Raw genomic sequence first — 14,175 nt, 5'->3', positions numbered from 1 at the left:
TTTTTCTAATTATCCCTGCAGCTCCTTCGGTCTGGCTGAGGGAAACCTGGGGGCTACAGGGTAGGTCATTACCTGTTCCTTCCCTGGCCCTTCCCTGAGTTTGCTTCCTCCAACGCCCACCCCCTCGCACATTAACATGACATTGCCTCGTGAGCACAGAACGTGAGCAGCTTCCACCAGCTGAAACCTCTGATCCCAAACTCACTGGAGAGTTTGGCTTCTGGATTTTGGCAAGAAGGCCTGTTGCCCATCAGGTCAGCATGAATAAAGATTTCTTTCTTCCTTTCTTTTCTAAAGTCAGGCGTCAACTGAAACTGCTCCCAAAGCTGTCTTTCTCTCAAGACAATTTAACCCTTTTCTCCTAAGTACATTCTCTGTTCAGAAGGCACAGTGTTTTATTCTTTTCCTGTGAGTTGGCCAAGAAACCTACTATATGTAAAATTTGAAAACCAAATCAATTCTAAACCAATCTTATCATTTTTAAAGTATGTTTATCCAGCTTTGTAGTAGAAACAAGCAGACTGTTTGAAGGCCACATACTTTTCAAACCTTGGTTGCAACACGTTTGCCCCATTTTGAAACTGTCTTTATCTAGCTGAGAAAACGAAAATCTATTTGACAAAGTGGCACTCTGTCCAGTTTATCTTGCAATATGGCTTTAGCTCACTGAGTCTATTGATTTCCTTAAATTAATGTTTACAGAATGCTACTGAATTTTGCTCAACAGAACATTGTTCTTTTGAAGCTTTGTGAAAAAAAAAAAAAAAGATACAGACTGTTATTGCCATGTGTTCCTTTGCTTAGACCAAGGAAACATAGTTTTTTGGATTTTTTTTAAGGACAGTCTTAAACTATAACCACTTCCCACAAGCATTTACTCTTCACATGTAGCAAAACATGTAACTAGGAAGTGGGCCCACTCTTAAGGCCCAAAACTGCATAAGAATTAGATTAATCCAATCCCCTAGTGTCCCTGAAAGCTGAATGCCACCTGGAGCATCACAGGGAGAGACACTTTATTCCTAAGCTGAAGAATCTTCCTCTGCCTCATTTGGTATAACCCGGCAGACATCTGAGAGCAGCTTCGCAGCCAGTGCTCTTGGATAATGCTAGTCCTTCCAAACAGGAGCATCCTAATGAAATTCAAATGTCATTTAGCCATTTGATGGGAGGTCTAAATATAACACCTTGCTCTTTGACCATGGCTCTCAGCACTTACTACACAAAACCTAATCTCTAAAGATGATTTTAAAACTGGCCTTCCCAGGGAAGTACATGTATCCACTCAGATACTGACAGTGCAGAAAACAGGCATTTGAGTCATAATTATGAAATGACCAAAATAAAACTTAGGAAACACAGAGCAACTTTTCTCAACTTGTTGACCCAGCCACACCTTTGCAAAGTGTCTCTCAAAACCATGCTTTGCACACATTTATTAACCACACTGAAACGCCTCCCAGGAATTAGGGCTCCTCATGAAAGGTTCAGACCACCACCTTACATTTGGTTGATATTCTGTGCACATTCTGTTTGCTTTCCCGTGTGATCCTTCCCCCTAGAGAGGGCACTGGAATACCACCCCACAGTTCAGTGTGTAGCATCCTTCCCCATTTCTTCTCTTCTGAAGGGCCAGTCAGTTCCCAGCTGTATACACAGGATCAATGCATGCATGGCTGCAAAGGGAGACACTTAGTAGCAGCATCTTGTGACCATATTTCATAGCTCCATGATTCCCCTTTTCTGCCTCTGGCAGGAGAGTTCAGGGTGAGTAAGATGGTGGGAAGGGGCTGCCATAATGTATCTGTTTTTGCCTTTTTATCTGATAAGCTCTTCGAGGAGCTACTAAAGCATCTGAGTTTATCCATTTAAGTCCACTCTGTCTGCAGTGTAAGTCCCCAGCTTGTGCCACTGCTGCCAGGAGATAGGTCTCTCCTTGATCAATATTTACTTAACAAACAGAAGGGATGGGAGAGTTTGTTTAGAGGAATCATGTGCACACTAGGGTGAATGAATGCTCGGGAAAGTACTTCAGCTGTTTGTCTCCTTTCCTAGAATCCTTGTGTGCGTGTGTGTGTGCACACACTCGTGCAGATGCCCTTTGTCTTCTTAACTTCCCTGAAGACGCTTAGAAGTCATCTAGAAAAATTCCTCACTGTATATGATTAGAACATCGTTTACACTGTAAGAGAGCTCGTGATGTAAATTCACTTTTGAAAAACCCAGCCAAGTTTGATTTTCTTTTTGTGCTCCATACAGGTTAAACACTTTGGAAAGGCTCTGAGGATGAACTGAATGTGCAAGCATCATCCTTTGACCCTTTTCAGATGAATGGAAGGGAAGAAAATGCAGATGGAAACAATAAAAGCAGTTTGACAAGGCAGCCCTAACTATATATTTCTGATGGCATTACACGTATTTTTTAAAGGCTCAAGGAAAAGAAGATAGCTCTCCAGATTTTCAGAGCTGCCTATCCAGTTTTCGGCATTAGATGTGTTTAAATAATACATATGAAGTCCACAGTGGTGAAGTTTAGAGAGCACTGTTCTTTCAACTTCGCTGAAACAATTGCTTGGAGGCTCAAGTCAGCACCTTCAATGCGGTTGACTTGGAGGCATCTGGGGCTAGTTGGAGGGTTTTGTTTCAGTGTGTGGGGAGGGGTTGGAGGGCTAGGGGAGATATTTATTTATTTGATTTTGTGAATCGGAGTTGTAAAAGCCATTTGAAATATTCATGCAGAATAGTCTGAGAAGCCCGTTTCTGTTTTATTTACTGCACAGTAGAACAGCCACAGCGGATTAGTTCTACAATACCCGTAACAAAAGCCCAACAGCTGATGCATGTGATGTCAGGAGGTGACAAAACAGTTAAAGTATGCTGCTGGCTACAGGCAGGCAGTCAGCAGATGCAGACAAAAGGGTTTGTGACAAGAATAACTCTCTCCAAGGCGAGCAGTGAAGAGTATCCAAAATACCAGTACCCTTTTCTCCTTGACATTGTCTTCTTACAGTCAGCATTTTATTGCCCTTTTATAGTATTTAAAAAAAAAAAAAATGGAGGAGGAAGAAGAAAGAAAACCCACACACAAACTAATTCACCAAAATACTCAGCAGGATTTTACTTATCCATCCATTCTCCGCTCCTGCACATACATATGTGTCCTTTTCCATTTCTCCACTGAAGTAAGTTTGAAAAAAAAAATTAGCTTAAGAGATGAACTGTAAAGATGATCTCCCTTGATAAGATTGTAATCTATTGATAAGCTCCACAGGCCATTTGAGCCTTTGGTTATTGGGGAGGGGCTGGGGAGAGAGGTGGAAGACTGGTTTGTTTTCTGTCTGTTTCAGTAAAGATCATTTCACTGATGAAATGAGGCCAGTGGGCCAGTTTTTAAAAGGGATTGAGGATGAAGGGTTGTCCACAGAGGACGGTGCAAGGGGCAAGGTTTAGGTCTCCTGCAAGAAGCTGATGAATGAGCTTACGGATGTTTCAGAGGTGTGAGAAATCAGCCTCTCTGTCTCCAGAAAATAGGAGAGGCTGTCTTCTTTTTAACCTTTGTAATTCCCCTTCTATTCTCTGTGACATTCATTCAGCTGCCAAGAGCGTTTGGCAAGGTTTGGGCCAGCAAGCACACTTCCAGTGACCGCTAACCTTGGTATGTCCTGACACTTATGATGAGTATCTGCAGGACACAGAAGGCAGGCAGCCTGCTATGTCAGGCTTTTATTATGTACTGCAGAGGCTAGGGACAGTCGGTTTAATAAAACAAATCATCCTTGAAGGTAAAGCAACTGGGAAGAGGAGGAGGAAGACGGGGGGAAATGTGTCTTTGCCAATCATTCCGATTTTTCAAAAAGAAGAAGAGCAGAACCACCACGCACCCAGCACACCATGGATGTGTGCAGCCAGCTGTGGACCGAGCAGACTTGAAAACAACCTTCCATTTTCTCCATTGCATGAAGCCCTAAAGGCCCTTGTCTGCTCTGAGGAGACTCGAGTATGAACAGTTGTGGCGGAATCAGTGATGCCGATAGCCAGCCCCTGTCAAATTTGTGAGTGTGTTCAAGTATCTCATCATCACTATATTCTCCTCCAAAGATCAAGGCAAGACCATTTGGGGTGAAGTTCCCGAATCGGGATGCCTTTCTGTCCAAGCAAAGTTTCCACTCTCCTCTCCTGAAGAACGCTCAGCAAAGCAGCTCCCACAATAGCCTGGGAGTTCCAGCCAGAGACTTTGGAAGCCTTTTGTTTTTTCCCTGTGGCATGTCCAAAGGCATGGCCTTCTCCCTCCTCCCCCACCCCCCAGCAGCCTGCATTGTCTTGCATTCCAGTGACTTGATTGACTGTTGCCACCTGATGCTGAGGAGATACTCTAGGGTTCATTCTGCAGACTGTTGGGTTCTATTAAAAGAAACCTAGATAAGGGATTACTTGTCACTAAGGGATTTTTTGCAGATGTTTATTAGTAATCAGAAAGCCATTAAGTGTGAAGAGGTGCAGAAAAATATGGGCAGCATCATCCTCATAAGCCTGACTTCTAAGATGCCCCCCAAAGACATCAGAAAATATCACCCTTACTGTGTTCGATGAAGTTGGAGAAAGCTTTCAAGCAAGAAGTTGAGGATTGATTTTTTCATGTATGATATTTCTGCCTATGGAGGGAATTCAATGGCACACTCTCAGAAGACCAGTTACTACCCAAAAGTATACCTCTGGAGCCACCAAAAAAGATTAGTTGCTCCAGTATTAGAAGATCTCATTATAACTTTCTTTTATCCATCCCAATCCATTGCATGAGTATTGCCTCCAAAGTAAGTGCTAAATTAGTGCTAAATTTCTTTGTGAAATGAAATTCACAAAGAATCATCCCTTCCCAAATATAAACCAATACCCAGAGTCTCCTCCTGGGAATCTTTTATACCATTCCCATTTCTTTTGAAGTTACCAGCTCCTCTGTGGTTTTTTTCAATTACAGATCCACAACTTGTCAAGGTTTTGATGCCTCATTTAAGTAGATATTGCTGAAAAAGCATTAAAAGGAAGACAGCATTGTTTAATGGAAAGACACCTTATTTCACGAGTCTCTTTATCTCATCCTTTCTTCATCTCATAGAATCTCATAGTTTCTCCATTTATAAAATGATGATTTTTGAGATCTATCCCAACTCTTCAAATTCTTATTTTGTCATTATTTTAACCTTTCTCTTTTTAAAAAAGTATTGAGAGAGAACGTGTGAGTCTGGAGGAATATGAAGTAAAGCAGAAGGCAAGATCTTGTTATCAACTATTTACTAAATGACTCTGCAAAAGATACTATGCTAATAAGCATTGTGGAAGGGACACAGATGAGAGCCCGTGGCTCCTCATTCATCTAAAGCCACCTTAGGATGAGTTCCTTGAAACTAGATGTTATAGGTGAAAAGTTAAATAACATTGACACAAATACAAAAGATGTTACAGGAAGCCCATGATTACTACCACAAGAAATGAATGTTTAAGACATTATAAACCCCACCACAAATAATTAACGAGCACAGCAAACAGTAAGAATAATGAGGCAGAGCTGCACACAACTCCCAAGAAGCTACCCTGAGTTGTTCTCAGGCAAATCCCACAACTGCACGTCCCTCCCTCCTCCAGCACTGACTTGTTCCTGTGGGGTCCTTGGGTGGCTGGGGCTTCCGGCCTGCTCTGGCTTCTTCTGGAGTAGCAGCCCACACCCTTCATCCCTGCCTGCTGTGTCCCAGAGTGTCCAAGGAACATAGATTTTCATCGCAGCTCTGTTGCCAATGGCCAGTGAAAACACGCTTCTTGAAATGTTTATTTTAATAAATGCCTATGATTATGTTTCTGTAGCATTTGGCTAACAGCTCCCAAATCAAGTAGTTAGAGTGGGTACTTGCACTGCCTAACTGTTCTCCAGCAGAATCCTCTCAGGAATGCCCATTTGATAAAATGTGAAGGATTATCTTTATGGGGAGGAGAAGAGGGTACTCAAAAAGACTATGTAATGACTTTTTATTTGGTATAAGGTAAGTAGGAGAGCTTAGCTCTCTTTCAACAAATACTCATGTATATAGGAGATTTGGGGGGAAGTCACCAAAGGTCTATAGAAAATCCAGTTGTATCCTCAACAGGGAATGGCCATTTGGGTGGATGGGTTTGCACATCCATAGAGAACAAGGTGGCATTTTGGGTGATTTTCCAGGCAGCATTGGGAACTATGTCATGAGAAACAGGCAAGTGTGAACATCTTTGGAAGGGCTGCTCAAAATTCTCGCTTTTTTCTAGACTCTGATCAGCCCCAGATGGGGGCCCTTGTATCTTTTCTTGGAAGTTGTTAAGTTCCTTTATAAAAGACAATTAACTTGCCATTAGGAGCAAAGAACTTCTTTGTCCAGTTTTAAATGTGAAAAACAGGGATGTCTGGTGATTATTCTAGTTTTCTTTACCAGTTACTATGATTATAAAAAGATCCATTGCACCCGTTGAAAAAAGGTGGGGAGAAAGGTACAGAACACGTTCAGCATGACAATACCCCTCTTTTAGTTCGATAAGTGGCATGTCTGAACTGAGATGAAACTCTTTCATCTCATATACGTGTAGACAGATCTGTCTACACGTACAACTATGGTACATTTATGTCCTCACATGCCTGCACATAATGTAAAAATAAAACATTCCTAATGAATGAGTACCCCAGTAAAAGAAATCGAGTGAGTGTCAGTGTGTACTCTGAAAATTATGAATTCATGGAATTATTCTGTAAATCCATTATGTTGGTGTGGGGGAAAAATAGACCATGCTTTGCTATGAGTAGTTTACAAAGAATAGTAAATATGTAAATCAGTATCTACTCCTTTCCCTAGTCAGGAGGTCAGACTATTAAACAGTGAAGAGATCACACACACACACACACACACACACACACACACACACACACACACACACACACACACACACACACACACACACACACACCCCTATCCACAACACACATATGTATTGCTGTGAAAGGAAAAGCTTGACAAATAAGTATTCTAAAAAGAATATTTGGAGAATGTTTATCTTGGAATATAATGACCTTGAGCAATGCCCTTGACCTCTCTGAGCCTCAGTTTTCTCATTGTGTAATTGGGATAGTAGCACTTCATAGAGCAGTTGGGAAAACCAAAGGACATAATTCACATTCAGTACGTTACGCAGTGCCTGGCACATAGTGCCTGGCACTCCATAAACGTTAGTTTTTGTTATTATTACCAGCTGTATAAGTCACTCTCTTATGGAGCCATTCTAATCTCAAGGTAGTTTCTGATGTAGTATTTTAGGATTCAGTTTAAACTTCATATTTTTTGACTTCACGTTAATGGCATTATCTCACTCCTTTATGTATGTAGAGTACTGTACTTAACAGTGCAGATCACTTTAATATACAATTTACCATTTGAATCAACAATCCTCTATACAAACAGGAAACCGAAATTTCAGAAGATTTTCTTCACTTAAAGTGTGGGTTTTGTTTATTTGGAAGCCCTATTAATTATTATTCTATTTTGAGAACAAATTTGGTTTCCATAATGAAAACCAAAAAGAAACATGATTTAAATTCTGAAAAATTAGTTGGAGACTTTCTTTTGAAATGTACCTATTAAATAAAGCAAGGAATCCCGACAGTCAAGTCCCCTTTTTCTACCCCAATATTCACAATAAAATCCTAGTTTTCCAATAGGTCCGCATGTGTCCTTCACACGATTCTCTTTCTAAAACTCTGCAGAGCTGTGAACCCCACATTACAACGCTGCTATATATATCGACTTTGCATAAGAGAAGAGAGGCTGGCCATTTTTAGAAAATGCAGGTGCCATGTAAGCCCCTTTCTGAAAGAATGAACTTGGCTCAGTTTCCTTTGAAGAACTATAGACTTGAAACCGAAAACTTTATTAATGCCATTGTCTCCTTGTATCAGCAGGTTCCAGAGAGATTCCTGGAAGTTGCGCAGATCACATTACGGGAGTTTTTCAATGCCATTATCGCAGGCAAAGATGTTGACCCTTCCTGGAAGAAGGCCATATACAAGGTCATCTGTAAGCTGGATAGTGAAGTCCCTGAGATTTTCAAGTCCCCGAACTGCCTACAAGAGCTGCTTCATGAGTAGAAGTTTCAACAACTCTTTCTGAATGTATGAATAGTAGCAGTCCCCTTTGGATGTCCAAGTCATATGTGTCTAGATTTTGAATTTATATCTATGTGTATGGGAGGCATGGATATGTTATGAAATCAGCTGGTAATCCCTCCTCATAATCTCTCTCTCTCCTTTCCTTTTGTTTTCCATTGCAAGGGGATGGTTATTTTCCTTCCACCTTTAGTTTACTTTTGCCCAAGGCCCTTAACATTTGGAGACTTAAAATAGGGTTAATTTTCAGGGAAAAGGAATGTTGGGTGTGTAAAGTCTATATTAGCAAGGAAGGGCATTTGTTAAAGATGCGTCTGCTTGACTGAAGGCTTGTTGTGAATGGCGGTTGGCCGAGGGTGATTTGTCTCTTGCTTTTACTGCTAAGAAGGTCTGAAAACTCAATGAAACCCCTTCACTCACTTAAATCTTCAGTTTGGTTTGAACTCAATAAGTAGCTTTCTCTTACATATTTAAAAATAATGCCAACGACAGATGAGCGGCTCACTTTTCAAAAGTACCCCAAGAGGCCAAATTAAAAAAGAAAAATAATCCACTGACTATCAAGCCATTCCTAGGAGAAATGGCAAACACCCCCAAACTAGTACCAGTTTCTAATGGAGGCAAAGGAATTTTGCACAAAACTGACTCTTTCGAGATGAGACTGGAAATTCATGCATGATCTAGCCACCTCTCTAAACTTGACAATAGGTTCTTCTTAAGTGAGCTTATATCATTCTTTGTAGAGGAAAACCCTATATAACTTGTTATTATTTCCTATTTATTTTGCTTCAGATATTAAAAGGCACATCAGTTTCAAATTTACTCTTTGCTCAACTTTGTTTCTGTGCTTAAAAGGATTATTATTTATGTTTAATTAATACTTTTTTTTTCTAAAACACTATTTTCTGAACACTTTTCTACAGTCAGGAATAAAGGAAACCCCAAGTTGACCATAAGATTCGTGCCTAGACTAGAAGTTTGTTGACAGCTGTTAGCTGACTTAATCTTCACCTCCTAAGAGGAGCACATACGAGAATGACCCATTTTCATAAACAATTCCACACTACCCTGATGGGTATTACAAGTGGTAATGGTCTAATTAAGTGTTCCTTCATTTTAGGTAAAGCATTTTGAAGCAATTGAGAATGCCTCTTCTAATTCAGAAGCTAGTATTGACCAAAATGTGAGAAGAGTGTATAGCATAGAAACTTTTGCATTAACCCAAAAGATACTATTTCAGCACACATAAGAAAACTAGCTGCTATTTTATGCTTTCTTCAATGGTTCTCCTTTCTCCTTTTTTTTCTTTTTTTCCTTTCTGTTTTTCAATGATGTATAATGTCCCGTACTTGCATTTGAAAAATTGTATGGTATTCACACTTGTTGTTTTCTTAGATGGGTTTTTTGTGTGCAGATGCAGTAAGAATTTATTGTTCAATCTAACAGTGCTTTCCAGACCCCTCCTTCCTCTTAGGTGATTTGATATACACCTTCTAAAATGACACAGTCACAAATCTGGTATTTAAATTATACACAATATAAGTACCTTTTTTCCTTAATTTTTTATAAAAAATGCATTTGACTTTGGAGAATGCAGATTGACCCATGTGATTAAGTAGCTGACCTGATCGCTGTAATTTAATGTCATTTGTAAATTCTGCTGATAGACAGGAATGTATGAACGCAATTATTGTCAGCACAGAGCCTTAAAACCTGCTGACTTTAAATTAAACAGTGTAGTCCTATGATGCCCTGCATCATTCAGGATACTAACAGGCCCTTGCCGTTGGACAGACTGTGCACGGGTTCGGGCTGGTGCTGTCTGCTTCACTCTGCACCTGTGGCCAAACACATTCCCCAGCTCACACTCTCCTACACAGTGCACACAGAGTCATTAGATCCAATTTGTTATTTTTCTGGCTTGCTTTAAAAGAAAAAAGTTTGAATAATCATTACATCGGAACAAAATGCAAAAAAAAAAAAAGAAAGAAAGAAAACAAATTCAATTGGCACAAAGTAGGGAAGCAATCTCAACTTACGTTCACACTCTTTTGACTTGCTTGGTTTGAAAGTGTGTGATGTTCATGGTTCATGTCAGTATACGACTGGGTCTTTGCTGTTCCATGTAATTCGTGTCAACATTGTGTTGCCATTTGCATGGTAAGGCTGTAGTGTATTCACCTGTGTATTCAGATTGCTAGGTATCTTCTTGATCTGGGGCAAGTTCAATTTTGATTCCAGGCTTATTTGGATTTTTAGTATTATTTTCCCCTGCCTTTCTAATTTAAATAGACAAAGTATGTGTTCACAACCAAACGTTGATGCACTTATCTACTGATAATGTCCTCTTGATGTTCACTGAGGCATAGAAATTATTTCAGAGTAGCAGTTGCAGCCTGAGGATAAACTCACTAGAACTCTATCACTTTGCTTTTAGATAGTTTTCCCCATTTTACACTCATAAAATCCCATGCCTCCCAGTGCATTGGAAAATGACAAAAGCCTGTCTCTCAAAACTCCTAATTAACAGTTTGATTTTTTAAAAAAATCATCATTTTTCAAATCTTAGCTCAGCTCTCACCAAGTGAAAATTGGCTAGTTGGGAGAAAGTTAACTTTCTGTGGTGGGAGGGTGAAGGATGAGGGACAGTTTACATAGGAAAAAAAAAGTTTAAAGTCCATGTTGAAATACCACATGACCACTTATTTTCTGCTAACCCTAAATTATTTTTGCGTATACACTTGAGGTTATAGTCTGTGCCTAGACCTAAAATGCACCAGCGGGGGGATTTTTTAAAATCCTTCAAAATACCAGTTTTTTTCCCACAAGTACAATTGTTCTTGTGCCTTCTGTGGCTTTCGATTTCATCTTTTTGACTTTATTTCCAATTACTACAGCTGCAATAAACACTAGATTTTTTTTCTGGCTGTTTGACATAACGTTAATAGCTATGCATATTCTGTGTCTTTTTAAAGCAAAGCAGGAGAATACGTTTTTGAAGAAGAGAATTTTTAGAACAGTTTGATACCGCAAATTATTTTTCCTCAATTATTTGAGCAGCATTCGAGTTTTGAAATTCTTGTAGAGGCCAATTTTTTGTAACTGTGGTGCAAATCTTGTGTTTTCTTAGCCTAATGAAAAGTAGTATAGAAGCAATATTTCATACCATGTGCTATATATGTGTGTGCAGATGTGTGAACATAAAAACGCACACATATACACACATGTAAAAATATACATATATATATACGCGTGAGAAGTGGAAAGCTTACCTTTTCCTATCTAGATTTGAGGACCTATTTTAGACATTTGTTATGTTTTGTGAAAAGAATGTTCTATTTGCAACAACAAAACATTTAATTCTTACTGTATCTCTGGCTATTTAATGAGAACGTTTCACATTAAATGGTAAAACATGTGGAAGATGTTAGAATGTAGTAATTATTTAAGTAAATGTTCACCCACATATTCCTGAAGTTTGCTTTGTGCCTCCGAGTATTATTTAATTAAAGTGTTTTATGTTTGCAGAATCTTTGTTACTGTACTAGGGATGTGGGTGAATATCATTTAAAAAAAATTATTAAAACAACAAAAAAAAGCAAAACAGAAACACTAAAACAAGAGGGGAACTTTTATAAAGCAATGTAAATATTTAACCTCATGGCTGTTGTTACGTAAGACATGAGATTTTAATAAATAACTACATTCTCACAACATCTGTTGAATTTATTAGGAACACTACAGTGACTGTATAGACAGTTGAAAGCATTCTTGAAAATCCTGCTCTCTCCTTTTAAAAGATAACAGTCTCTTTTATCAAATGTCAAGGGCAAGGGTGATGCAGTTTCTGTAAATTTATGAAATTTCTTTTCTATGTACATGAAGACATTTAGTAAGTAACCTCCCCCCCCCACCCCCAACACACACACACACACACATACAGGTTAATACTAAGTCATAAAGCTAAAGATTTGGGGGCTTCAAAAATAGGATGTCCCCTAGAGCAATCATAAACTCATCAAAGAAAAAGTGGTTTACAGACTCCCCTGAAAGAAGCAGTGTATATGTGAAGACAGTACAAAATCTCTTTGCCATGTGTATTATAGAATATTCATTGGTGTGAATAGTTCAAATGTTTTCTCTGGTACAACTCTGTGTTTGCAAATTACGAGAAGCATTGTTTTCAAAAAGCTCCCCTTAAAAAAATGTAACTGGTTTATATGAGTAAGCAGTTACCGTATTGCACTTAAATGTTATGTTGAAGGAGATGCAGTTTTGTTTTCTGTAGGTGTTGGTTGTAAACCATCTATAAAACTAAAGCTAAAGTGCTCATATTCAGAGCTGGGATAAAAACTGGTATTTAACCTTTGTATCTTCATATAATTATCCTTCTAAGAATATAATAGAATCTGGAAGCATCTGGACTTTGAATCTTCAACTGAGCCCTTTCTAAAATCTAGCACCCCCTGAAATGCACAAACATGAACAGATAATGCAAACAGGCTGGCATACTTTTATGAAAATGTATTCATCCTATATTTTTTAAATATTCAACTCCTCCACACAGGGGGATGATGCATTTTAAAATCATATATTATCACTTCAAATTTAGAACTAGAAAAAAATGTATTTGGGGTTGGTCTCAGTACTACCTAGAAGAATCAAAGGTCGTGGCTTCCCCCAATATTGTCCCAGCCATTTCTCATCTGTATATAGTATAAACCGTGACAAAACACTGCCTTTATATTATTTAGCAATATGTTGTAAATAGCATTATTAAGCTCATTTTTTTTTGTAACAAAGACCCTTTGATTTGAATATAGTACAATAACTGAACTGATAAAGTCAATTTTTGATTTTTTTTTTTTTTTTTAGCTAGAGGCAATTTCAATTGTGGATTTTGTTGTTGTCTATTGTTCTGAAGACTTTGCATAATTTATTGGTTTAATTTATCCTAATTTATTTGATGAAGGTGTACAATTTTGTATTACCAAGGATGTACTGTAATATTAATTGATATGATAAAAACAATGAGACTCCCTGTCCATATTAAAAAGAAAATAAAAAGGTGCAGTAGACAATTGATTTTAAAGTAAAAGTAAAAAATTTAGTTTGGCAGCTACTAAATTTTAAAACAGGAAAAAAAAATGTTGTGGGGAGGGTGGGAAGGGGGTTTTACTTTGTGTGTTTTAAGCTTTTGTATACTCTCCAAACTTTTACCTTTTGCTTTGTACCACTTAAAGGATACAGTAGTCCAACTGCCTTGTGTGCCTTCCATCTTCTCTTAAACTGAATGTATGTGCAGTATATATGCAAGCTTGTGCAAAATAAAATATACATTACAAGCTCAGTGCCGTTTGAGTTTTTGTTTTTTGAAAGCATGTGACATTTAATTTTTAGACCTGTGTCCAATTTTAGGACAGTAAGCTAGTTGTGACAGTACTATCAAGTAGGGAGTCTTCCTTTCATTTCAGTTCTGAATTATATAAACCTAACATCAATGCACGCAACTCCTGAAATGACCTTTTTACTTCAGAGGTTTGTAATAATTGGCTAGACTTCTCTATGAAACCTCTTCTCTCAGATTTAATGTTATTTAGCCCTCAAACCTAAAAAAAAAAATAGCTCAAGGTAAGTTTTACTCTTAATTTCCATAAATGCTAATGCTGAATGATTTTCAGAACAAAGAGTGATGTTCCCAAAAGTCACAGAATGGAAAATATATTACAGTCATGTGTTGCACAATGACTTCATTCAACAATGGACTACACGTGATGGTGGTCTCATAACATAATAATGGAGCTTTAAAAATTCCCAATGCCTAGTGACATCGTAGCTGTCTTAATGTTGTAGTACAACACATTACTCATGTAGGAGCCATAGGCTATACCATATCCCAGATTAGAGTAGGCTATACTGTCTAGATTTGTGTAAGTCCACTCTATGATGTTCCCACAACAACAAAATCTCCTAATGATGCATTTCTCAGAATGTATCCCTGC

The 14,175-nt window shown here is 38.4% G+C and overlaps 1 protein-coding gene across 1 annotated transcript in view; it reads left to right on the top strand.

Annotated features, from left to right (window-relative positions):
• PROX1 (prospero homeobox 1) overlaps positions 1-13,323 on the top strand; it is a 51,525-nt gene extending 38,202 nt beyond the window's left edge. Inside the window, exon 6 of the mRNA XM_063114026.1 lies at positions 7,970-13,323. Coding sequence (XP_062970096.1) covers positions 7,970-8,155 — 186 coding nt within the window. The 3' untranslated portion in view covers positions 8,156-13,323. The remainder of the gene's footprint in view (positions 1-7,969) is intronic.
• The last annotated feature ends 852 nt before the right edge of the window (positions 13,324-14,175 follow it).

The sequence above is a fragment of the Cynocephalus volans genome, chromosome 11, assembly GCF_027409185.1.
Source record: "Cynocephalus volans isolate mCynVol1 chromosome 11, mCynVol1.pri, whole genome shotgun sequence".
NCBI classification, from domain to species: domain Eukaryota; kingdom Metazoa; phylum Chordata; class Mammalia; order Dermoptera; family Cynocephalidae; genus Cynocephalus; species Cynocephalus volans.
The sequence above is the reverse complement of the archived record's forward strand: the minus strand, read 5'-3'. Positions and strand labels throughout refer to the sequence as shown.